This window comes from Rhagoletis zephyria, unplaced genomic scaffold, assembly GCF_001687245.7.
Source record: "Rhagoletis zephyria isolate East Lansing unplaced genomic scaffold, Rhagoletis_zephyria_1.1 Rzeph_scaffold_03272, whole genome shotgun sequence".
Classification (NCBI taxonomy): Eukaryota; Metazoa; Arthropoda; class Insecta; order Diptera; family Tephritidae; genus Rhagoletis; species Rhagoletis zephyria.
The window spans coordinates 27,833-52,942 of record NW_016160355.1 but is presented as its reverse complement, the minus strand read 5'-3'; the positions used below and the strand labels follow the sequence as shown (position 1 = coordinate 52,942).

The window sequence follows — 25,110 nt, the reverse complement described above, 5'->3', positions numbered from 1 at the left end:
CAAATTTTAGTCGCTGTGCTAAAGTCGCCGCCGCTGGATCGTTACTTTCGAAATACGCTGGCGAATGTGAAGAAGCAGTAAAACCATTTAGGTTAAAAAAAAAATAAAACAATTTTTTACCAAAGTAATAACGGATTAAAAAAATATTGAAGTTATAGTCAAGGGAGAGAGAGAGAGAGTGAGAGTAACAAATTTTGGATAGCTGCCAAATAAGCAGATAGGTGTGCGCGAATAGTGAAAAAGTAGTTGCAATACGCGTAAAAAAAGTAGATACTGAAAGAAATGGAGAAACAGTAAAAATGCAATAAAAATCAAATTACATACCTGCAAATTGGAGGTAATAGTAGTAGTAGCTAATAGAAATTGCTTTTAAGCACAGGCATGCCACGCATTTGCTGATGGAATGGGTGCAGTTCAACAAGTGACAATATTTACGAAAGAAGTTAAAAAAAAAAAACTGAAAATTATATACGTACATTTTAATAACGGGCAATTCAAAACTATTTAGCACTATTTTTTAAACGTGAAGTGCAATTTTTAGCTTAGTCTAGCATTTATGCCACAAACTGGTACGCGCTTGCGTATGAGTGTTCTCCTGGCTGTTGGCGGGACTCGGGAGCGTATGAGTGTTGTTGAATACTTCTTTTAAGTAACTGATTGGAAGAGGGGAAATTTAGAAAGTCTATAGATACCTACTAAAATTTCTGTGCAAGTTCAAAAAAATATTCGTAAGTAAAAAATATGAACTCGAAGGAATTTTATATAAAATAATTATAAATTTCCGAAGCTAATTAAAAAAAATAACGTTTAATTGACAATCTGAAAGCTGTTACTGACATTTATAATACACCCGCTGCCCCATAACCTAAAAAAAAAAACTTAAATATGTTGCAACAGCTGTGAACCAGAAAATTCAACAAAAAAAAAAACAAAAGAATACCTACGCCCTATTTATGTATAAAAAAAAATTATTCACCTTACGGTTGTGATTTTTTTTCCTGATTTCTCATCGCTAATTACACAAAAACGTGTAAACTTGCGGTGCAGCAAGCGTTTTGTTTGCAGTTTTTGGCTAGCTGTCGAGAAAAATTGTGTGACTTTTAAGCTACAATCGTATAGAGGTGAGCAATTTTATTATTTAATATTCATAGTTAAATTTAACATAGTTTTACATAAACCAAATCAATTATGAGATATGTATGTACGACTAGCACTGCTGGAACAGCATAACTAACCTTAACCGCCAGCCGCCAGCCGCCTCCCGCACTCCAATACTTACTCCTTCCATTTCTAAACATACTCGCACCAATTCTTTGTATGGCACTTTTACAGTTTTTGGTTTTTTTTTTTGCTCTGCGCTTATTTTAAATTCTATTGTACTACAATAAAATCGTTAATCGGCTTTTATTTACTTGTTGTTGTTGTTGATATTGTTGTTGTTGTTTTTGTTATTTTGCTGCCTCTATACATGCTGTTGTTGTTGTTGCTGACGCTATGCGCAGGCATTGTAAACTGCTTAGTTAGTTGCAGCAGCAGCATTGATTATTTTTTCCATTTACTTATTGTTGTTGTTGTTGGCTACTTAAAAATAATTTGAGCTAATTCACCAATACGTACCTTTGTATGTACATACCTACTACATATTTGTTGTTGCGAGATTGCATTGCATGTTGGTTACGGTCGCCGCCGCATTGAAGGAAGGCTTTAAAAAAAAAGCTGTAAATTTCTGGTGGAAGTAATAAAGTACTTTGTTATTTTTTTTTAGTAATTTTCTTCAGCTTAGTAGAAAATATAAGACAAAATTAGTGGTGCATTACATATGTATGTATGTATGTATGCATTTACATAAGGCCTTACCACCTTACAAGCAAATAAAAAAAAAGTTGGCTGAACGTATTTTTGCAAGGCAAAATCGATTTTTTTTTGCATAACACAGGGCACGTAACATTTTTCGGTGACACTTGCTTAGGAAATACATTTTTTTTTAATTGGTCTACAGGAACAGGTTTAATCTATTTAGTATATTAGGGTGGTATGCTAGGGCGGTAGGAACTGAGATTTGGTGGGTAAGTACTAGTAAGGGCGTCAGTAAATTTGGAAACAAAAAAAGAAAAAAACCAAGATATATCATACCTTAAGATCCGACTGTTAATGCCGAAGCTATAATGAAAAATATAAAAATTCAGCAAAAAAATTCGAAATTGTTTAAAAATGTTCAATTATTTTCTTACTGTAGTCAGATATGTATTTGCAGCATTTGGAAGACCATTGTTATTAATAGAATAAGAAACATTGAGCTTTGGCAAAGTAAAAGTTTATTGGAAATTAGTGAAAATAAAGAAGAAATATGTTATTAGTGCAACGCAGCCAAAAAACTGTGCTTTTTAAGCGGACGGTACTGTTTCCTTCAGTTTTATAATTTTAATTTTTAAAACTTCACTTTACTCTGGCAGCCGGCCAATAACAGAAAATAAGTATAATGCAAATGGTGAAGCAAGATCGACATGCAGAAAATTATGAGCTCGCTGGACAGCAAAGCGTCCGACTTCTTCTTGGGCATTCTTTACCGAAGAGTTTATAGACATTTCGAAAATTCTGTATATAAAAACTAATGCGCTCCTTAGGTAGGTTAGGCTAGGCTTGGCTGATCGGCATGATATCACGCGCTTTAGAAAGCTGCATCGTGACACAACAGTCGCTCTAGAGCGCCTTAGGTGTTACCATCGTCACGTGTCATATATTCTTCACTCTGTGTCAGTTTTCGCTTGACCGCACGAGTTGGAGTGAGTCAGTGCCCCATAAGGACCTCCGAAATATTATCTTCCACCTAGTCTTGAAAGTGCTAGATATAACCCGTTTTAGTCGGGGGATGTGGGACATCGATTCCGTCTTCATCGACTGGGAGCTCGGGTCAATCATATGCGCTCCGTTTCCTCCAAAGCTTTTATATGCTCTGGATATCGGTCACTAATGGCGAAAAATGTATGCCATTTAAAAAATGCCATATGGAAATGAGTTTACATTTTTTAATGACCATTTTTCTTAACTTAATGGCACATTAATTTTTTAATGCCCAACTTTATCATTAATATTTATGTCATTTTATGCTTAGTGGAAATTCAGCATTTCAGCCTCTCTCTTTTTATTACGGAGAATGCGTCTCGCTTGTCCCTTCAGCTCCCTATATCGTTCCCACTCACATCGCGTTGTGTCTGAACGCACAAATTGGAGGAGAAGCTCGGCCAAACAATTAGCAAAGGTGTTAGCGCCAAAATATTATTATACTTTGGTACTTTTTTCATGGAACAAATTGGGATACTTAGTCACATTCCAATTACATGTTTTTGCATAATTGGCTCTTTTGGACGGTTTAATTTCTAAATTGCAACGATTAAATAGTTTTATAGTCAAATTGGGTGCTCGGTTTATTTGAAAGTGTTTGTTGTTTGTTGGTTGCGGTAAACAATGAAACGGCTTAATTAGACATATACATACATACATACAGTGGAGAGCAGAAATGAGTACACAGTGAGCTTTGTTAAAAATTTGCAAGGTTTCTAAAGTTAAATTTTGTTGTTATTTTTTTATAAAAACATGGTTCATGCCGAGGCGAATTTATACAAGTTGGGGTTATTAGAATTGGCCGCGGTCTTTCTGAATGTATAAATGATTTGTTTGTTGTATTTTGGGGTACTTCTTGTCGTCATTGTATGTATAATTTGTTGATGTAATGTTTTTTTTTTTTGCTCAACCGATACCACCCTGCTTTAACCAAAACCATATCAATCAAACTTTCAAACTTTATAGAGAGCTTAGAAAAATTTAACAAATTTTCATTAAAAATTCAACTTTTAACAACATTTAATCTGATTTTTCTGAGTATGCAGTTAGGTAGCTCATTAAATTTTTGTGTTTTAAGCGGCTGCAAAATCGCCTTGATTTTTAATATTTTTTTTTTTTTTGCTGGCGGCATTTTGCACTTTTCTCCATACAAGCAATAATTTCTTAGGGAAGAAAATGTGCAAGACCGTTTGCGAAGAAAATTACAAAAAAAATCAACGCCAGCTTATGCAAATTGCACTTGTTATATGAAAAAAACCGCAAAAGTCGTCGGCAAAAAAAAAAATATTAAAAATCAACGCGATTTTGCAGCCGCTTAAGACTTGTACTTGTAATAAAATGGAATGGGCTACCAAACTTCATACTGAAAATTCTAGAAAATCAGATTAAAAAGTTGAAATTTTAACGAAAATTCGTTAAATTAACACAAAAAAAAAATATTCAAAATCAATGCGACTTTTAAGCCGCTCAAAACTTGCTTTACTTTACTAAAATTTTATAAGCCTGTTAACTGCATACCCAAAAAATTTCTAAATAATCTGTTTAAAAAACCCGAAATTTAGATAAAAATTTGTAGAATTTTGCTAAATTTTGTATAAAATTTTAAAGTGTGGTTTATATGGTTTTTGTTAAAGCCTGAACCATATTTTTGTACAAAAAAATTTCAAAAAAAGTTGGCTTGAAAAACATTGTTAATATTAAAAACGAAACACCATTCATCCACTTTTGACTGCCACCGCACATGTATTACGAACCAGTTGAAAAATCTCCATCCTTTTCTCCATAAACCGTATATACATCACTTTTCGATGGGCCTGTTTTTATGTTTTTTTGATGAAAAAATTTAATTATTCAAACTTTAGCAGGGAAAAATTAAAAAACTAAAATTTTCTGTGCCAGTTTTTATATATTGTGTTAAATCTTCATCTACTAATGAAGAAAATCGATGAATGAATAAAAAAAGGAATGAGTAGTCAATTGAAAATGCGCAAAGATTTTTTTATATGGAAAATCAGAAGGAAAAAATGTTACTCATACGCCATGTATATATGTACAATTGTTTGCGGTAAAACTAATACTGACGCCAAAGAGAAAAACTGAAACCGCAGTTCTACAATATTTGGCCTAAAGTTTCGCTATTTTGTGGATTATTTTGTGTATAAAAATTGACTGTCGCGCGGTTTAATATACAAAATGCAAATATCTTATTTATTACTGGCATAAAAAACAAACAGGAATTTCGTGTATAAGTATGTGTGCATATGAATTAAACGTACTTAAAAAAAAAACTGGACGAGCAGCAAAGTATATGTCTGGTATTTGTTTACTGTCACACAAATATGTAAATACGTTTGCTTTTTATTTTTTATAAAGGTATATTTGTTAATACACATCTGCAATTTCGGCAAAAAACAACCACAAGTCAACGCACTTATAAAACAAAAAAAATTTCAATTCTTATTTGTGCAAAACAAAAACGAATGTACACAAACAGACATAATGTTACCTTAATATAGAAAAGTCCTAACTCATTTTCTTTCAAAATCCAAATATGTACAAAAGGGCGGCCGATTAATAATGATAATAGTATATTTTCTAAGTATTTGGCCGAACTTCTCCTACAATTTGTGCTGTGCGTCTTAACGTTACAGCACAAATGGAGGGAGCTTTTATTTTACGCCGCCTCCGAACGGAAAACGGATTTTATTAGAAGTTAGACTGAAATACTCTCGGATGTTTATCAAACGCCACTGTTGTTAGAAAAATTGTTGTCTAATTAAGCTGTGGCTCGGAACAAGCATGGATCGCAGGTACCGACCGATTACTTACAAAAATATGTATTAATAGAATTTAAAATTAATTAATACAGGACTGAATGAATTACAGTATTAAATACTAAATAAAAAACATACCGGATTTACGAGAAATTCGTAGTTAAATAACTTAAATTTGTATTAGATTCTTAAATACACAAAGAGAGAGAGAGGGTTCAAGCACTGGTCAAAGCAGCAACATCGCAAAAAATATAATAAAAAAAAATGGTTTTTCCATAACAGCGGTCGCCCCTTGGTAGGCAATGGCAAACCTCCGAGTGTATTTCTGCCATGAAAAACAGCTTCTCATAAAAATACAATCGCCATTCGGAGTCGGCGTAAAACTGTAGGTCCCTCTGCTCTCTGTGAAAACATTAAGGCGCACGCCCCAAATCTGAGGAGAAGCTCGGCCAAACACTAACATACATATGTGTAAGCGCCAATCTATTATTATGACTGTTATTAATTATTACTAGCTCAATGCTTTGAAAGGCAAAACCAATGTGGCTGTAATTTCAATTTTTACGCTTTACGCTTAAAGGCCAACCTTTAATGGCTCATAACTCACAAATTGTTTATTTATAGTTTATCATAAATGATCGCGTGTTAAAAGTACTTAAGCATGCTTGCAGCATTCTACACCATCTTATGGGCACACAAGTGCATACTTAAAATTAATATATGTACACATACAAATAAGTACACGTATGTACATATGTTTGTAAATATACCTACATCTGTATGCATGCATAATTTCTATATCTGTTGAAGCCTACAAATAGTATTTGTTTGTTTAAATTATGCCTATTTCTTGTTTATCTGCAAATTTTGTTGATATATGCATTCAGGTACATATATATGTACATACGCATATCTATGTAACTACAAACATAGCAGCGTTGCAAGCTCACAGCTGTTTGACTGCATTTCAGTTTTTTTGGTGCTAAAAAGTTCAAGGCAATATAAACTTTATATAAAAAACAACAATATTGTAAAAACTTGTCGAAACCACAAGAACGATATTAAATTTATGGCTGCATTCGAAGCAATATTAAAAGTGGCTATCACATATTGTGCGAACCTTGAATTGCTATTAAGTCAGACAATTTTGAATTAATTACTTTTTGTTATTTTCTTTTGATATGTATGTATGTAAATAAAAGCGTAAAAATAAAATTTAAAAAAATTAAATAAAATCTATTTTTAGATAAGTCTTACGATGAGCATCTTTGAAAGTTAATATAAAAAATATATATTTGTTACCTAATGGATGCACAATTTGGTAAGGAGGTCTTTTCACAGCCACTCTTATTAACATTAGTCAAATCTTTTAATTTAAAAAAACTCTGCCCCTGAACTTTGACATAGATACTTAACTTACTTAAAATATTTATTATTATTAAATTTGCTGTAAAGAAAAATCGTTTATAAATAAGTAAGCTAGTTAAACTCTAAATAGGTCGTAGTATACTGCAGACTTGTGCCGGCGCGATGATATGGCTGCCTAATTCGCTTTCGTCTATCAAAAAAAGTTTTAAAATTTACTGCACGAATTTTTTCCATATTTGTTGGCTTGTGTAATAGCTACTAAAAAGGCAGTTATATTTACATCGTTCAATAAGTTAGGAACTAATCACGAAAATTCTTTAAAAATTAACTAACTGGAAGCTGTTGCTGAAAAAAGTATGGCGATTTGAAAACTCTGGAGATTGGCCGTGGAACAGCCCACTTTCAAGAATATGGTTGTATCTAAAAAAAAAAGAAATCATGATGAAATTTAGCCAAGCTCGATAGAGGCTTAGTAGGCCAAATTTAAAAAGTCATTGAATTTGGACTAACATACCACCACCTTTCCATACATACAACATAAATGTTACTGCCGGCTGTCTTTATAATACTGTAAAGNAAAAACATGTATTTTTTTACTTGCATCCCTAAGACAAATGGAGTGCCAAACACAGTGATGGCAAGTTTAGTCAGAAAGAAGAAAGTTGAAGAGTTGATTTTTTTTTGAAATAAATATGAAATTCGATTTGTTCTAGAAAAATTCGATTTTATCTGAATTTTAGCAACACAAAGTCACAAAGTTCGATTTCAAAAATTCACTATTTTGGAGCTAAAATTCGATTAAAATTCGAATATCGAAGATTCGAATATCGAATTTAACCATCCCTAGATAGGGTTTTTAAAGGGAGTTGGCGTTTTCGCGACGATGATCGGTCAATCCTAGTAAAATACTCACACATACATATGTAGATACATATATACAAATCTAAACGAAATAAATGTTAAAACGGTGCTTTGATTATTCATCCGACGTGTCATCTTCCGGTTTGTACAAACATTCATATATGTACATATGTATGCGTCTACTTCAATCGAGTTTATATATTTTTTTCTCTGATGTATATTAGCCATATATATTACATACTTGTATACCCCGATTTCAATTGTTTTTTCCTGAAATTTTTGTTCCTTCTCTCATATTCACAACAAACTGCCATTTATATCAAGCAATCGAGCGATGCCTAACAATTATTCTACTAGGAATTCTAATAGAGTAGATTTTTGTGAACATATGCATGTGTATATGTATGTGTATTAGGGTGGGTCACAAACAGTAAAGTCAGAACTGTAATGCTCTCACTCCCTAGGATTGTTCTATATCGATAAAAAGTATGCTCCTATTTTTTATTTTGAAATCAAAAAGTATTTAGAGGTCGCTCAAAGCGCTTAAAGTTTACCATGTATTTTTATATGGGAAAAATAAAAATTTCCGTAGAAATGGTATAGAATTCCTGAAAATCAATATTTTTCGATCGGAAACCTCTGGTTCTCTTCAGGATACTTTCAATAATAATACCAAATTGTTTACTTAACAATTTTTTAATAATAACGATTTTTTATTGGTCGACCCATTGCATTTTTCGGGGTTTTTGTGGGTTTTGGCGGACCTATAAATAATAGTTGCCATGAAAAAATGATTAAATATACAATTGGGTATTATTGTTGGGAATCTTCTGCAGATAAACAGAGTTTTCTGGTAGAAAAATATTGATTTTTAACTATTCTATACTATTTCTACGAAAAGTTGTTTTTTCCCCCATATAAAATACATGAAAAACTTTGGGCGCTTTGAGCGACCCCTAAATTTTTTTGATTTCAAAATAAAATAATAAGGGTATAGTTTTTTCGGTATAGAACAATCCTAGGGGGTGAGAGCATAAAAATTCCGACTTTACTTTTTCACATGCATTTTTGAACCACCCTAATGTGTGTATGTACGATATGAGCATACAGAAGATGAATGCACATTCGTTAGTTAATCTCAGTTGAAGATTTTTAATTTACGAACTACACTTTGCGGCAATTAATTTGGTGACGAAAACGCCGTGATCGTTCAAGTGACAAAACGCGAGTTAATTATGGCAAATACTTACACATTACCACTATACACATACATATGTACTTAGGTGTACATATATGTTTGTGGGTTGCATATACATATGTATGTATGTATGTATGAATGTTTATAGATTTATCTGTGTGTACAAATGTCACGTTTAACTAATTGCAAATAAAGAATTATAAATTGGACTAAATGCCGTTGACGTATATAACTAAACTGCAAAAAAAAAACTCAATACAGTGGAAATTCACGTAAACTGCAAAAATGGCAAAGAAGTTTCAAATATTTTCTCTAACTTAGATTGAAACGAAAAAATGGCAAACAATTTGGGATATTTTCTCTAATTTAGTTTTAACGAATACAATACGTTTATACTCAAATTAATCGTATGTGCATTGTAGAATGTGTTTCTTTGTTGTCTTTATTCTTTTGCCGCACATACCAGATTTAGAATGCGCTTTTTAACACTGCCGAAAAAATGACTTTTTATAGGTTTAAATAGGTTTATAAGATCCATGTTTGTGGTGTAGCCACTAGCCAGTAATGGGCATACGTAAATACTTTTGTATTCAAAGCACCTGTTTGGATACTAAATGCCCAAAGTAAGTGCGAAAAAACTTAGGTATTTAGTGATGCCTAATTCCTAAAGTAAAAAGGAAACTTGGATATTTGGTATTTAGTTGCTAAAAACAAAAGTGAATACAATTTAAGTAGTGATTATAAGTACTTAAGTACTAAGGTATTAAGTATATTGTCAATTACTAAACGATTCTAAAAAATAGTAATACCCATACCTTCAAAATTTTAGCTTTTACAATTTTGATTTTTTTAAATTTTTCTTTGTATTTTGGTACAGTAAAAGGAAATCTATCAACACTTTTTTATTACAGAACAGCTTTTATTTTTCAATTCATACTATGGAGGAAAGATAATTGTAAAAAATTCACTGCCCGACTTCATATTTGAGCCAACGTATGTATGCATACTTTCAAAGACTTTCCATGCATATTGTCTAAATTTTCCGGAATCGAAATCGTGGAAATTTAATTTTTTTTTTAAATCGTAGAGAAAATCGTATATTTTATTGCGCGAAATAAAACATTAATACACATCTGGCTTCTGAAAAACCAAAGTTTTTAACCGACTTTACAAGAAAGGAGAAGGTTATCAATTCATCGGAATATTTTTATTTTTATTTTTAATGCATGTTACCGCATAACTTTCGACCACGTTAACCGATTTCTATAGTTTTGGATCATGAAGAAATTAACGATAATCTTAAATTTTTATATGAGAATTGAAGTCGTTTTTGTTTTTTGCCTCAAAATTACTTGTTGTTTTATCAGGCGCATGGAAACCCCAATTTACTTTATTTATTTTAAAATTCCCATTGTAAAATTTAACATTTTTCACGCAGAAAACCTAATCAGAGATCTACGATTACAAACAAAGTCACGTTCTGGCAATTCTAACATATACATACATATGTATGCACGTATGTATATTTACATACATATATACGAATACTTCATAAAATCTGAATAATCAAATGCATTCTACCGAAATATCTAATTTATTTACACTCAAAACAAATTAAGACAAATTGGCCAGTATATTCTGGGTAGGCGAAAAAAATACACAAAAAAAAAACAACAACGAAAAATTAATGAAAATATGTATGTATAACAAATTTTCTCAATTGTTTAATTACACTGCTGCACACGAAACTAATTATAGCGACTAATAAATTTCTGTTGTCATTCCATTTAGTTAGTTACTATGTACAAGTATGTTGTTGTTGCTGTTGCATGTGGGCGGTATGCGCGTTGATTGTTATAAAGACGAACACTTTTTTTTTATTATTTTGCTGAAATAAATATGTATGTATCAAACAATGAGAAATTCTCAATTGCACAAAAAATAAAAAATAAATAAATAAACAGCAACAAATGATAGTAACTACAGGTGTCTGAATGTGTGTATGTATTTATGTAATAACATTTAGGTATGCGAATTTACAGTTGTGCAATAAGTTATGTATCTGAACAATTGCATGCTTTTCGCTGCTTTTTATAGCTTTGTGCTTTGCAGTTCGATATAAAAAAATATTTACACGCATGTTTTGTCACGCATGCTTTAAATTCCATATTCGCACGAAATATATACATACGTAAGTACATATTATTAGTATAGTATGGAAAGGGCATGAACTCACATCGTCGCTGAAATACAAAAAGCCGTAACTACTTAATTAAAAACCCAAAATTCACTTTTTGATTGATTATGCGGCATTTCATCGAATTATTGTGCTATTCAGCGACGATGTGAGATAAGCCCTTTCCATATTATAATATCGGATACATACATACATACGTACACATACGTATGTACATATTGGTTAAAAAGACTTTGTATGATATTTTGAAAAAGTTGTCTAGGAGAAAATAAGAAAGAAAAATTTTTAAGTTGGAACAAATTTTTTTTGCGTTCTTCGTCTTGTTTTTAATTGTAGTGACTGTATAATGCGTTTTTGAGCCACTATTATTATTATTATTACTACTTTTATTTTGGTGGAAGGGGGAAGGTGGTATAACAGAAAAGACCCTAATTCAGATACATTTTTGAGGAGAGTTCCCTAAAAAAAAATATAATTTTTAATTAATTTTTTAAATAAATTTGTTATTTTCGGCTTGGGTGTAGTGGTTAGCAGTGCGCGCTACCATACCGCAGCGCCTGGGTTCGAGCTCAGTTTCTGGCCAACATAAAAAATAAAACATAAAAAAACAATAACATATTGTGTAAGCGCCAATCTATTCTATTAAGTAAGTAAGTCATTAATAAATTCTTGGAGAAGCGCTGAAAAAATACAATTTCCTCAATTTAAAAAGTTATTTTTCACATCCATGAATTCGAAATTTATGGATTCATTATAATTTTTGTAGAAAACTTTCAAATTTGTTATTTGTTAGGGAAATATTGGAGCACATATGCCGACAACCTATAATCGCATAAAATCTGTGTGTTTTTTTTTTAGTAGATATCGATTCTCTAATTGAATTAAACGCTGCTAGTGCATAAATACAAGATGAAAATTTATTTAACTGCCAATTGATAAATATAATTTAATTATTTTATTAGCACCTTTGCTACAATCAGTGCATTGGAATAACAAAGATCAGCTGTTGCAACTTTTGTCACTAACACTAACAACAAACAAATGCTCACTAAAAATCACTCGAATTATTTACACTTAAAATAACAAAACCGTCACTGAAACCACACACAAGTGTTTGTAAATATGTATGTATGGACTCAGAAGTGTACATATGTATGTATACATATAATACATATATGTAGATAAGCTTACGAACAAATGCAATGACAAGTGTTTCGTGAATCTTAACGCACAATGCTTTGCAGAAGCCACTAAAGCTACTGACGCCTACGACGACGCTGACGCCGAAGTTGGCGTCGCCAGTAGCGTAAAATAGACAAAAAGTAATTCACTTGATTTATGTCAACCAGCCAGATGACAAATTATACACATGTTAATAAATAAATATATCTGTAGATCTGTATGTATGCACGAGTATGTTTGTATGTATGTACGTGTGCGTTTGATATGAAAAATTTTAGTAAGCTCATTTATGCAAATGTGTACATACATATATACATATGTACTTACATATATTGAGACAGTGCGGGTGTATTCGTACACCTTAATCCTATTTATCAATTATTCGCATTTATTTGTTTTGTTAATCATTTCTTTACATACAGTCGATGGCAAAATGAAGTAATCAACGTAGGCATGGACAAAATTGAGCTAAGTGTACTTACAAAAAAAAAAGTTTATTTTTGCATATCTCGAAGCGGTGGATATTAGTAGCTTGAATTGATACTTGGTTAGCTTTAAAAGCTGCTTTGACCGCCTATGATCAATCACCGAGCAGCAGGACCTTGAAAGTTTGCAAGTCGGCGCCCTATATACCAAAGTCATCAACCTTGCCATTATCTGCAATTTCGCTCTTCTTTGCATTCTAATTAGCCTAAAATAGAAGTCTTCCGAGACGACCGAGAGTGAGGTCAGGCATTGCCTGATCAGTTTCCATCGCACCAAGACCGACCATCTCTGCTTAAAGCACGCCGCTAAAATCCGGAGACCTACACTTAAAGTTAACGGAGATTTGCTGATGAAAAACACCTCCTCCAACCATTAGGTTCATGCATCCGTGAGAGTATTTATGGGAGCCCTGTCCCAGGAGCTTCGTTTGTGCCACTCACTCCTCGAATGGATATGCGGAAAGAGGGATTCAATCGGAGCCAGCATCGGTGGGCACTGAATAATTTTCTAAGTTATGAATTCGAAGTTTCCAAATAGTTATTGTCAAGTGCTCATACGCCGGGTTAAGCAAGTACCTAGAGCTCCTTATACTGGTGGTGGTACGGACTGAGTTAGCCTGGCCAGCAAAGTCTGCGGGTACGACGCTAAACAAAGTGTTAAATGCTAAACTAGAGCGCAGTATTTTGTAAGCGTTATAACTTCTTAACTGATGTAAACTTGTCTAGCTGGATACTGGTTTCAAATAGTCAGCATATTACTTTTGGAGACAGAGAATTATCTCTTCCCTATGGCGATTGTACAGCAGTATAGTCCAGTAGATCATCCAGTACTTTACCCTGTCAGAGAATACTAGTTGAACCCCAAAAGAACATGATTTATCACGAAAGTGCTTTCGAAACGTGCCACCTTCTAGAAGCTTTCCACTTTTTCGGAGGAGTTCCCTCCTTTAGACTTTCTTATCTCGGATTTTATATAGAAACAATCTGATCTCGTAGAGTTCCTAAACGGAATGTAGAGCACACTTCTTTGCTTTATTACAGAGGAGTCTGCTTGGCATCATGAGTTCAGAGGGGTCCATCCAATGCCAGGTCGGGTTTACTTCTCCTGAGGGTCAACTTTGCGGACACATCCATCGAGCACTCCGTAAAGAAGAGCTCTCTAAGTGCTGCTGTGCTGTAGTTTCCTACAGTCGGGGCCCCACTCCGGCCTTTTGAAATTCTCAAGGAAAAGCTTTTAAGATGGATTTCATCCAGACTGAAGTATATATATATATGTACCAATGATCTGAAAAGGCCTGAACATTGAGAACCCTCTAATCGGAAAAGGTGCTGATAAGAACCTCAAACCTGGCCAAAGTGACAAACGTGAATCGGAGATAATTAAAATGGATTTGAAAGGACTGAAGGCGAATTTTCTCTAGACTGTAGATAGGCGCGTGGATTAGGTTCACGTGACTGTTGTTCAACTTGCCAGCATACTTAGGCCTGCAAAGGGGCCCTTTGTGATACCTTAGAGCTCTCGCAAACCCTTACTCCTCTTTGAACTAGTTTTTGGAGTAAGCGATTGTGAGCCGCTGCCGTATGTTCGCTTTTAAAATCTTGTATCAGGTTCTTTTACAACAAAGAAGCTTTTGTAGAAGTCATTGTGGGGCTCTCCTAAACGCTCTGCGTGTCTCCCTAAAAATAATGCGGCTCAGGCTCACGTTATTTCTCTACTTAACTTGGTTATTTTGTTGGGTGCTATCAGCGTACATACCTTAAAGGCTACCCGCTTTTCAATTAGCGATAAAATTTCTTGGATCACCGTTTCTGTAGATTTTCCCCCGAAGTGTTCTATTATAGGTCTCATTACCTTTAATTGAATAAACGTCAGAAAATAACCCCCCGTGGGCTTCTAAGTTCATTAGTAAAGTACTCCATTAAAGTCCAGTCTGAAAGCCAAGCTTCGATTTAATATCTACAGTGCAACAGTATAACTTCGAAAATAACAATTCAAAGAAGAATAGTTCTAAATGATTTGATTACGCGATGCGTAAAGAATTTATTTTGAGTTTCCGCGTACACAAATATTACTGGAAACAGCATTTCGAATTTTTTGGAAGAAAATGGAGTAAATTTGTAGTCGTTCAATTCTGTCCAAAACGCCATTAACCAAACTATCTTTAAACGACGTCGCGCAATTAGGTCAGATGTTCGTTTAATCAACGGTAACTGCCCAATGGAAATACACGAAGAGCGAAGAGAGGCATCCCCTCTAGTGATTTATAACGCAGTTACAGGAACGAGGAGAAGGTGAAGAGCATAGACAACATTCTCTGCCACTGTCCTGCTTTGTCCTAAATTCGACCATGTAATCTGAAATATGTCTTAAACGATTTCCCAGCCGACTAAGAATCCTTGAGTTCTTACAGCTTTATGCATTGAGTTATTCATGGTGTAGAGTCCGTCAAAAACTCCGGCAGCATTGTCCGGCGGATGCATCAGACTAGTCCGAGCATAGTTTCAACCGCCATCAAGTTATAACTTAACAAAGTTTTATTACATTTCAGTTGAGAAGTACAGCACCTAGCATGCATTTATGTGCTTGGTGTTACTGGTTGCGCCTAAACATTACCCATTTAAAATGGTTTACTCTTCGGCTATGACTACCTACTTCATTTTGCCACCTACTGTATATACTTATGTGTATGAATATATGTATGTATGTCTGTTTGTATGTAGACAAGCTAAATAGGGTAAAGTACAGCGCGGTACAATCAGATGTTGCCGGTAACAATGCCGCTATACGAGAATAAATCTACTATAAATAATAACAAATAGCAAGAGCAACAACTAGAAGTGAAATAAAAAAAAATGCGAACAATGAGAACAGAACAAAGCCAGTCGACCGATTGAAGATACTTATATATGTATGTATATATCTATCGTCACCTGTAATGCTAAAAGGCGTAACAACAGCGTAAATGAAAGGGAAAAAGTCGTGACTTATATTTTAATATATTTTTTTTCATAAAATTGTGTAGGGAGATGTAATTCGATGAAAACCATCAAATAAATCAAAAAGTGAATTTCGAATTTTTTATTAGTTATGACTTTTTGCATTTCAACGTTGATGTTTGTTACGTCTTTTTGCATTTCAGGTGACGATATGTATATATGTATACACACACCACCCATAATTATTTTGGAATTTTTGACATTATTGTAGGTACACACTTTAGTACTTCTATTCTATTTTTAAAATTAGTATGTAAGTTAGTACATATATATGTATGTAAAAGCATGCTATATTTGTATGATTCTCACTACTAAACTGACAAGTCGAAATATGCAAACATAGCCGCTTCATCGACATCATAATCAGAGGCTTAAGTGGCCTAGCTTGCTAAATAGCGAGTGTTTAAAAGCGAATTAGCTTCTTACCTACTGATAATGCTTATAATAACTAAAATAGCCATAAGTATTCATAATGTGCATGGTCCATAAAAATATCCATTTATCTGTACATATATACTTACTTATGTAAATACATATACTTGTAAGAAAGTTTGCATGTTCCTTAGTCAGAGTTCAGTTTCAAGTTCATGATGTTGGTGCTGAAGGGCAAATGTATGAGGCAGGTTGCCAGATGTTGTCGTTAATGTTGTAGTTATTTCACTTACGCACATATGTAATACATACATATGTATGTACAAAGGTGAAACTCGTAATCAGATGAACAATTAGGCAATGAGACACCCATAAAAAAAGTGGCAGCAGATAAGTATTTACATACGTACATATTTTATATTCAAAAAGCAATTTTATTTAATTGCTTTCATGACGCAATGACTGACAATTAAAACGGTTCTCATCACTAAAAAAAGCTCTAATTAACATAAGCGTTTCAGTACAAAAATGTGCCCTTTTTCCGCACATCATCTTGCAATTAAAGGTCATACTTTATATCTGTATGAAAAGGAACAAGAGAAAATAAGTAAATTAAAATGAAAGCAAATTTTCAAAGTTCAAAGTTCAAAAGTACATACGTATGTTTGCTTTATAAAGATACATAATATTAATACATTAGGGTGATCACAAAGCAAAGAAAAATCAGCTTTTTGCAAAAATATTTCTGAATAATTATAAAAGAATAGAGGTTTCCCATGTATTTAGGGACACACATAGGCCACGAGTTGGAGACCCGTTGTGGTACCAACTCTAAAAGTTTTCACTCCGCCTTGCTGAACCATTTTAAATCCTTGAAACGAAACTCGTCAGGAACCTAGGCTTTAAATCTCTCAATTTGTCCAGGTCATTAAAAAAATGAGATTCGATTTGATGATCGTGACGCCTCTGAACCACCCGCTCGAGGCCGTAGATTTGTCCGATTTGTCCGTCTTTTGTGTACCGACGATAAATGCTTGTAAGGTTTTAGTCGACAAGCTCCGCGATCAGATCCCTTTTGGCCTTCTCCATCAGCCCAGCTGGCAAGTAGGACTATTAGTGCTCGGAGTGAGGACATTTAGATACAGGTTCTTCTCCGCGAAATATTGTTTTTTTTAATTTTTTTCAGCGGTTTTGAAAGGTAGTAACTTTTTCTCTCTGAAAAGCTCTACCTTAGACGCTTATTTTTAGCTGCAGCTTCCAACAATTAGCATTCTAATTTTGCCATCGAAAAGTTCCTGCCACATTATTAAAGTTTTCTTCCTTTTCTTACATACTTTTAGCGTTTCTCCATCAAAATGGGTCACAGTGCCACCGACACGACGACAACAAGTCCAGCAACAACTATGGCTGTTGCAACTATAGCGCCAATTACGGCGAAAAGCATTGAAGCAAGCGAGGAGACGCAAAAGAAGCCAACATTAAGTTGGCGCGAAAAGTTGCAGAAGGTGATCAACAATATCACCGTTGAGCCCATATTGGCCGCGTACATTATGCCTAGCGTGCTATCAGGGCTGGCAACGCAGAATTTGAATCTGGAAAAGGCATGTCGTGTGAATATGGATTACGGCGAAGTGGTGTGTGATGCACTCACAAGAAGAGACACGGCAAATTATACGCTGTAAGTGGAGTGACATACGCACATCCTTTTTGTAATTATGTTGTGACTAATTCTTTTATCTGTACAGCGAAGAGGAAACCGTACAACAAATGGTCGCACGCATGGCTGCCTGGAAAACTGTGATACAATCTATGTTTCCTTGTTTGCTGATTCTTTTTTGGGGCTCATGGAGTGATCGACATCATCGACGAAAACCTTGCATTCTCATACCGATTATTGGTGAATTTCTCGGCACTGTGGGACTAATACTCTGCGTATATTTCGAGCGCACACCCATGGAAGTGGCCGCTCTAACGGAAGCCATATTTCCTTCGTTGAGTGGTGGCTGGTTCACAATGCTGATGGGCGTCTTCAGTTATATAGCTGATATTACAACCGAAGAAGAGCGCACACTACGTATAGGCATATTAAATGTATGCTTCTCGGTGGGCGTGCCAATCGGCATGGCTTTTAGTGGCGTGCTGCTGAAGTGAGTCATCCACTGCAATATAATTTCAGTACGTAAAATTTCGGTTTTACTTTGCAGAAAAATTGGCTTCTATGGCGTTTTCTCCATATCAGCAAGTCTCTACTTATTCTCTTTCATCTATGGGCTATTCTTCTTGAGCGAACCGCGTGCCAAGCCCGAAAAGACGGTACCGAAGGCGGATCGCAAGAGCTTGCTGGCGGACTTCTTCGACAAGGATCATGTGGTGGAGACATTCCGCGTGGCGTTCAAGAAAGGCGAAAATCAACGACGTCAGCGTGTCATAATGCTGATGATAGTTGTTATGGTTGTCATTGGACCAATGCATGGTAAGATATTTTTGCCGAATATTTACTAAAGTATGTACAATTATCTCGCATACGATCGCAGGTGAAATGGCTGTATCCTATCTCTTTACGCGCTACCGTTTCAATTGGAGTGAAGTGGAGTTCAGTGTGTTTTCAACTTATGCGATGCTCACAGGCTTGATTGGTGAGTATTTGATGGGCGCAGAGGAAATTTAACTCTCTCTCTCATACTTAATTAATGCTTTTCGCTTTCTCCTTTAGGTGTACTCTTCTGCGTTGGCATTCTGTCGCACAAGTTGAAGATCGACGATGCGCTTGTCGGCGTCATCTCCAGCATGTCCAAAATACTATCCAGCTTTGTGTATGCATTCGCTACCGTGCCGTGGCATATGTATGTTGGTGCTATTGTGGAGATCTTCAACGGCACCGCTTTCATAGCGATGCGTTCGATCGCAACCAAGCTGGTATGCAAGGATGAGCTGGGAAAGGTGAACTCGCTGTTCGGCGTCGCTGAGGCGCTCATGCCTATGGTCTTTGCCCCTATGTACACAACTTTGTATGCGGCTACGCTAAAAGTCCTGCCCGGCGCCTTCTTTCTGCTGGGCGGTGCGCTTACCACGCCTGCGGTGCTTATATTCCTGTAAGTTTAAAATTTTTTAATGAGTTCAATTATAAGACTAATAAATTTCGATTTTACTCCTAGTTGGATGTACAAATTCCAGTGCAAACAGCGGCGCAAGCAAATTGCGGGCTCCTTCGATAATGAGGCGGGTGGCGGTGCTAGCTCAAAAACGGACTGTAATGCCGCCAAAGACTCGAACGGAAATATCAATGCGATTGAGGCGATAGCGTTGGCTGGCGAGGCGAAGGGACAGATGAACGGCATTTTAACGAATGTGATACATGAAAATCTGGAGCAAGCGGAACACGCCGCGGAATGTGCGCAACGAGACAAAGAAGCACATGCTGCGCATTTGGAAGCTAATGGCGCGGACAATAAGGCATTTGAGGAAGATGAAGGCGAGTTGCGGCAACGTCAGCAGACGAAAGTGTAACCTATGGGGGCGTTTGGAAAGCTGCAAGCGAAAGTATTTTTTTATATGTTATGCAACGTTTATGCAAAGTATGGGGAGTATACTCAGTATGCTTTATTAGCGCGTGATGTATTATTTTTTTTTTTAAATATTTGCAGGTTTGTAAATTTATTATTATGTAATTGTAAAAAAATAATTCTACTGTATTTTTTATTACATACTCTTTAAGTAGCTTAAGTTGAACACTGTGCATTCTACGATTATAATAAAAGACACCAAGAAGTTTTTGTTAAAAAAAAATTAATTATATTTCCTCTAGTTTGGGGAATGAATGATCCCGGAGTAGTCCTGAAAGGTCCCCGGTATATGTAGTTCTGATTAAGCTCCTAAACGGTCGTAAAAGTCGTGAATTTCTTCCGAAATGATCTCGAAGAAGCCTTTAGCATCAAAATAATCCTGAAATGGTCGAAAAATAGTCCTGATGGCCTGAGCTAGTCCCGAAATAGTACTTAGATAATCTCAAGTGAGCCAGAACTAGCTCCGAAATGGTCCTGAAATATCTCTGAAGTGGTCCGGAAATGATCACGAAGTAATTTCGAAATGGTCCTCAGATAGTCCTCAATAGGCCCGAAATAGTAGAAAAAATCATCAGATTGTCCCAAAATGATCTCGAAGATGTCTTGAAATAGTCCCGAAATGGTCGCTTATTAGCACCAACAAAATTCCGAACTAATGCAAAAATGGGCCTAAAATAGTCCTGAACTAGCCCCTAAATGGTCTTAGACTAGGACAAAAAAAAATCTCGAACTAATTTCCAAACGCTCCTAAAATAATTCTGAACTAGCTTTGAAATGGTCCAGAACCAGTTCCAAAATGTTAGTCAAATTGTCGTGAATTAGTCCTGAACAGGTCCCAAAACGGTACTGAAGTACAATTTTCTGCTGGGTTACACTATAAGCAGTTACAAATGTTCTGCTGGGTTAACACAAGTTTTATCCATACCGAGGGCTAAGATGTTTACACATCAAAACCAAATATTGTACCGGTATGTTCAGGTCGCTGGCATCTCTATGCTGTTTTACGGGCCTTTATTGTCGCTTTACTGTCTAAAATATACGTAGCGGTGTTTGCCTTAAGTCGGGACAAATTGCATGCTCTGACTATATCAGAAAAAATGTTTTTAGAGATTTACCAGAATTAGATCCTTCAACCATAAGGTACTTAGTTTAGCTACAAACGCACTGTGACCTTAAGATCTATTGTGCTCCCTTCATGGATTTATAGTGTGGAATCCAGTATCCGAGAGAAACTTTAGGAATTTCACGTCGCCCTTGCTTATAAGATGTGCTGTGAAGTCTCGTTATCCGTCCTGAAAAAACTGCATCGGTCATGCGAGTAAATTCCGAGTTTAGTCAGGTGATAGTTCAGCCTGAAATCCCTGTCAGGCTTCCGGTAACAGTTCTATGTTATTCTTTGATAAGCTCATGTATTGCTTAAAGAATTTTAAGTTATACATATGTTCCTAAAAGTGCTTTGCACTACTCTAGGTCCATCAGTGTACTAGGCAATTATGTTTCGGTTTATCCGATATGTCTCGGTTATTCTTGCCCAGCTTTTCTTATTACTCCGATCAGTTTTGAAACTCTTTGTAAAGCTGAACCTCGCATGCATCGTATCCCTCGGTATGCAATTTCAGGGCACCTATTCGTAAGAATATCCAAATACCTACGACTAAGAAACCATTCTGTGCCGATATTGGTACCAGTCATCCTTAGTAAAACTCTTTTCGCTTGAGAGGTAAATCTAAAAGAACCTCTAAGGATGCGGTTCGGAAAGTTGTCATGGCTCCAGTTATGCATACGCATGCCAGCCTTTGTATCTTGGAGAGCGCTTTGATTGTTCCAAGTTGTGTAGTTCTATCGGCCCAAATGTTGGCTGCATAAGCTATCATGGGTCACACTATCGTACAATCATACATACGATATTACAGCTTTCTTCGCAGTTTCTTCCACGTGTGCTTTCCAGAGTAGTTTTTGGTCTGCTATTGCTCCTAGGAATTTAACCTCTGTTTGGTACATAATGCTGGCTCCATCTAGCGTTATTTGTTTAGACTATCAAGTTTATATTTCCTTGAGAATAGTCCAATAGTGGTTTTTGCTGGATTTACATTCAGCCCCACTTTAGCACACCATTTTTTGGTTACGTTCAGCCCTAGCTGGATTATATACTATACCATTTTCGTTAAAGTTATTTATAAGATCTGCAAAGAAATTTCTTCTTGCCATCCCTCTGGAGAAAATATCAAACTTTATTTGAATCAGGCATCGTGCCCCCTCCTTAAAGATTGATAAACATGTAATAGAGACCTAATAAACATTGTGACGAACGTTCGAAAATGACCTTCGATATCCATTATGAATATCGAACTGAGAGCGAACAGATAACCAACTTTAGTTTTTCAACTTTCATAGTATTTATATTGGAAATACACTCGAATTGTGTTCGAAAAAAAGTGAACCATACACTGAGCCAAAAGCACAATGGCTTTTTGAACCAAGTTAATGTTTGGTTTTTTTATGGTACCGATTGTAAAAAATGTGACTAAAGTTGAACATTTGAAAACAAATTCGTATGTCTGTAGCTGAAAGTGTAGAAGAGAATTTGTTAATATTAACCAATTTTTGGTTGATGTCTTTCTCAGTGTAGTAACAAGAGAGAAAGTGAAATCCAGTTCATTCTCGAAGGGAAATACATCACTCGCTCTCATTAAAATTTCAATTCGATAATGGGCTGGATTTCGAACTCATAAGGAAGGAAAATTACTTTGGATAACCAAAGGTACCGTTTTGCCTAGTTCTCATTCTATGTCACATTCGTTATCGAAGAGGAGACTTGAAAAAAAAAGATTTGTTTTCCAGTCAAATATCGAATTGTTAACCAAGTCCAATGTTTATTGGGTAGGAAGTAACCTGAACCACAAATCAGAGTATGCAGCGCCTAAAAAATCATTTTGGACGAGACTATTTTTCAATCAAACAAGTGCCTTCTAATGGCTAAATTAGTAATAATAATATCTAAATTTTAACGATTTACATTTTTCGTCACAAACTACTTCACTTGCAACCGCACTTGCTAATTGCTTAATTTTGAGCCAAACCATGCATAAGCTATGTGATTAAAATCGCATTTGTTGCACAAAATTCGCCATCAACTGGCGCAAACTGGCGTATAAATGGCATTTCACTAGCAACGCCGCCGCAGCCGCAGCCGCTTATCGCACGCCGCGTACACCTTGTTGCAAGCACGCCGCCACTTATTGCTATCAGCGACTTAATGAAAATTGCTCAATTGTTGCATGGCCAAATGTATGAAACCATGCGAACATATGTGTGCTAGTATGTCGGCGGCACTCTTATCTACTGTCACATATGAACCTACACACATACATACATACGTGCATATGCATGTCTACATGCAGTGCCGCGGGGCATCAAACGCGTCGAGGGAGTGATGCTGAGTGTAAAGAGCGAAATACACCACACAAGCGGCTTGTCAAACATACTTTTCCCATTTTGACATAGGCCATGCAAACATGAGTCGTTCAAGCACAGAATTTTAGTTTTCTTTCGGTTAACAATGTAAAACATTTTAGTTTTCTACCATTATTCTCCCTTACGTCTTCACTTGGTGAAATTTCAGTTGCAATTGAGGCGATTNCTCAAGCGGTTTGTCAAACCTTCAAACACCCCATAGACAGCACAAATGGCTTGAAGCAAAGGGAAATTTCGCTTGGTTTGTCAAGCAGCTTGTGTTGTGTATTTCGCTCTTTAGGCGTGCGGTTAAATGCTTGGCGGTTATCCGATGATGCACGTCGCTGCTGCTGCTGCAGCTACATAATATGCGCCTTGTTGCTGTCATGAAACGTTATGTAGCGCCGGCGGTGGTCGAGGTGGTTGGTGTCGACGGCGTCGGCAATGGAGCAGTGTCGTATATTGCAGCGTAATTTTCTGCCGAACCTAATATGTATCGCTAGCACATACATATCAGCTGCACATTGACCGGCCGGCCGACGGGAGGGCACATATTAGGTGTGTGGCCGCCCAAAGCATATCTACCAGCAACAGCCCACACATTGTGGCCACATTCGACAGTTGCACTGATAGGCAAGCCACTTGCAATGCAATCTCTATCTAACTCTATGAACCGCCAACTTGCAGCCTACAGTTCGCAAGCGACGTGACGGTTCATTGGGGGAGTGGAATGCCGCACCATGTCGCGCGCGCTGTGCCGGTTTGCCGGGAGGATGTGTGCAGGCGCACAGGTTGAGTGGGGGCATGTTAGGCGAGTAACCTGTATTTAACTCGTCGATTGAGTTGCTGATGTTGCCGATAATTGGCGTTCATGGCAGGCGGTGGATCGTTCAACTTTATGCAACCGAAGCTACCGAAGCAGAAATGCTTTTTGTTGGGGTTGTTGCTGGTGTTTTTGCTGCACTTGATTACCAGTTAGCGTTGCAGGCGGGCATTTAGGTAAGGCTGGACAGACGTAGCCTACACATATGTGCGGTTATCGGCAATATTAACAAAAACAATGGGCGCTTGTACTCTTGACTTCTACCTGAATTTGCTGCCACATTTTTATAACTGCTTTCGATGGTACCCATCATGGCGCTGCTGAGGCAGTGGATCAGTGCTTTTCGTTGCGTTCGCTTTTATTTTGCAGTCGATTAAAAATGTTAACTGCGTTACGCCTGCCACAGCTAAAGGCAATACAGAGCCAATGCAACAACAACAACAACAACCACAACAACAATAGCAACCGATAAAGCAATAAAACGCTGCATCAAAACGTGCACCGACCGATACTTTAATTAGTTTTTCTTTTGATATTTACTCCGTTTCGTTGCAACGCACCAGCGTCCCTCCCAACTGCATGTGGCATCTCGGCTGCCCGGCGTCAACGTCAATGCTCAAATATTGACTGAAGTGCAGTGAGGCTGAAGGCTGCAAAGCGACTTTTGCCCAGTGGCGGGGAATTTTAATTGAGATTTTATACCAAAGGCCGAAAATGCATCATTAAGCTTGTCGTAAATTAATTTTGGGTTGTAATTTCTTTCTAGAGAGATTTTTGGTAGGCGATAAAACAGCGGTTAAGAAGTGAGACCGAAAGGTGGCTTCTGGGTTGAGAGAGTTATTATGGTCGAAGGAACGCAAAATATACATACGTATTTACATATTTATACAGATTAAGGAGAGAAAATAAAGATAAAAAGATACAAGTGTACGATAAGGAAAGGGAGTTATTGACACTGTTTTCGATGCTGTAAGATTAACTAAATTAAGGTTGCAT

The 25,110-nt window shown here is 36.1% G+C and overlaps 1 protein-coding gene across 1 annotated transcript; it reads left to right on the top strand.

Moving 5' to 3' along the window:
• Positions 1-20,053, top strand: LOC108368719 (tetracycline resistance protein, class C-like). The gene is made up of 7 exons (XM_017623629.1): positions 1-1,121; positions 17,616-17,953; positions 18,021-18,422; positions 18,480-18,748; positions 18,810-18,911; positions 18,989-19,367; positions 19,431-20,053. The coding sequence occupies exons 2-7, from the start codon at positions 17,631-17,633 to the stop codon at positions 19,780-19,782; spliced, it is 1,827 nt and encodes a 608-aa protein (XP_017479118.1). The 5' UTR covers positions 1-1,121; positions 17,616-17,630; the 3' UTR covers positions 19,783-20,053.
• Positions 20,054-25,110: the final 5,057 nt, after the last annotated feature.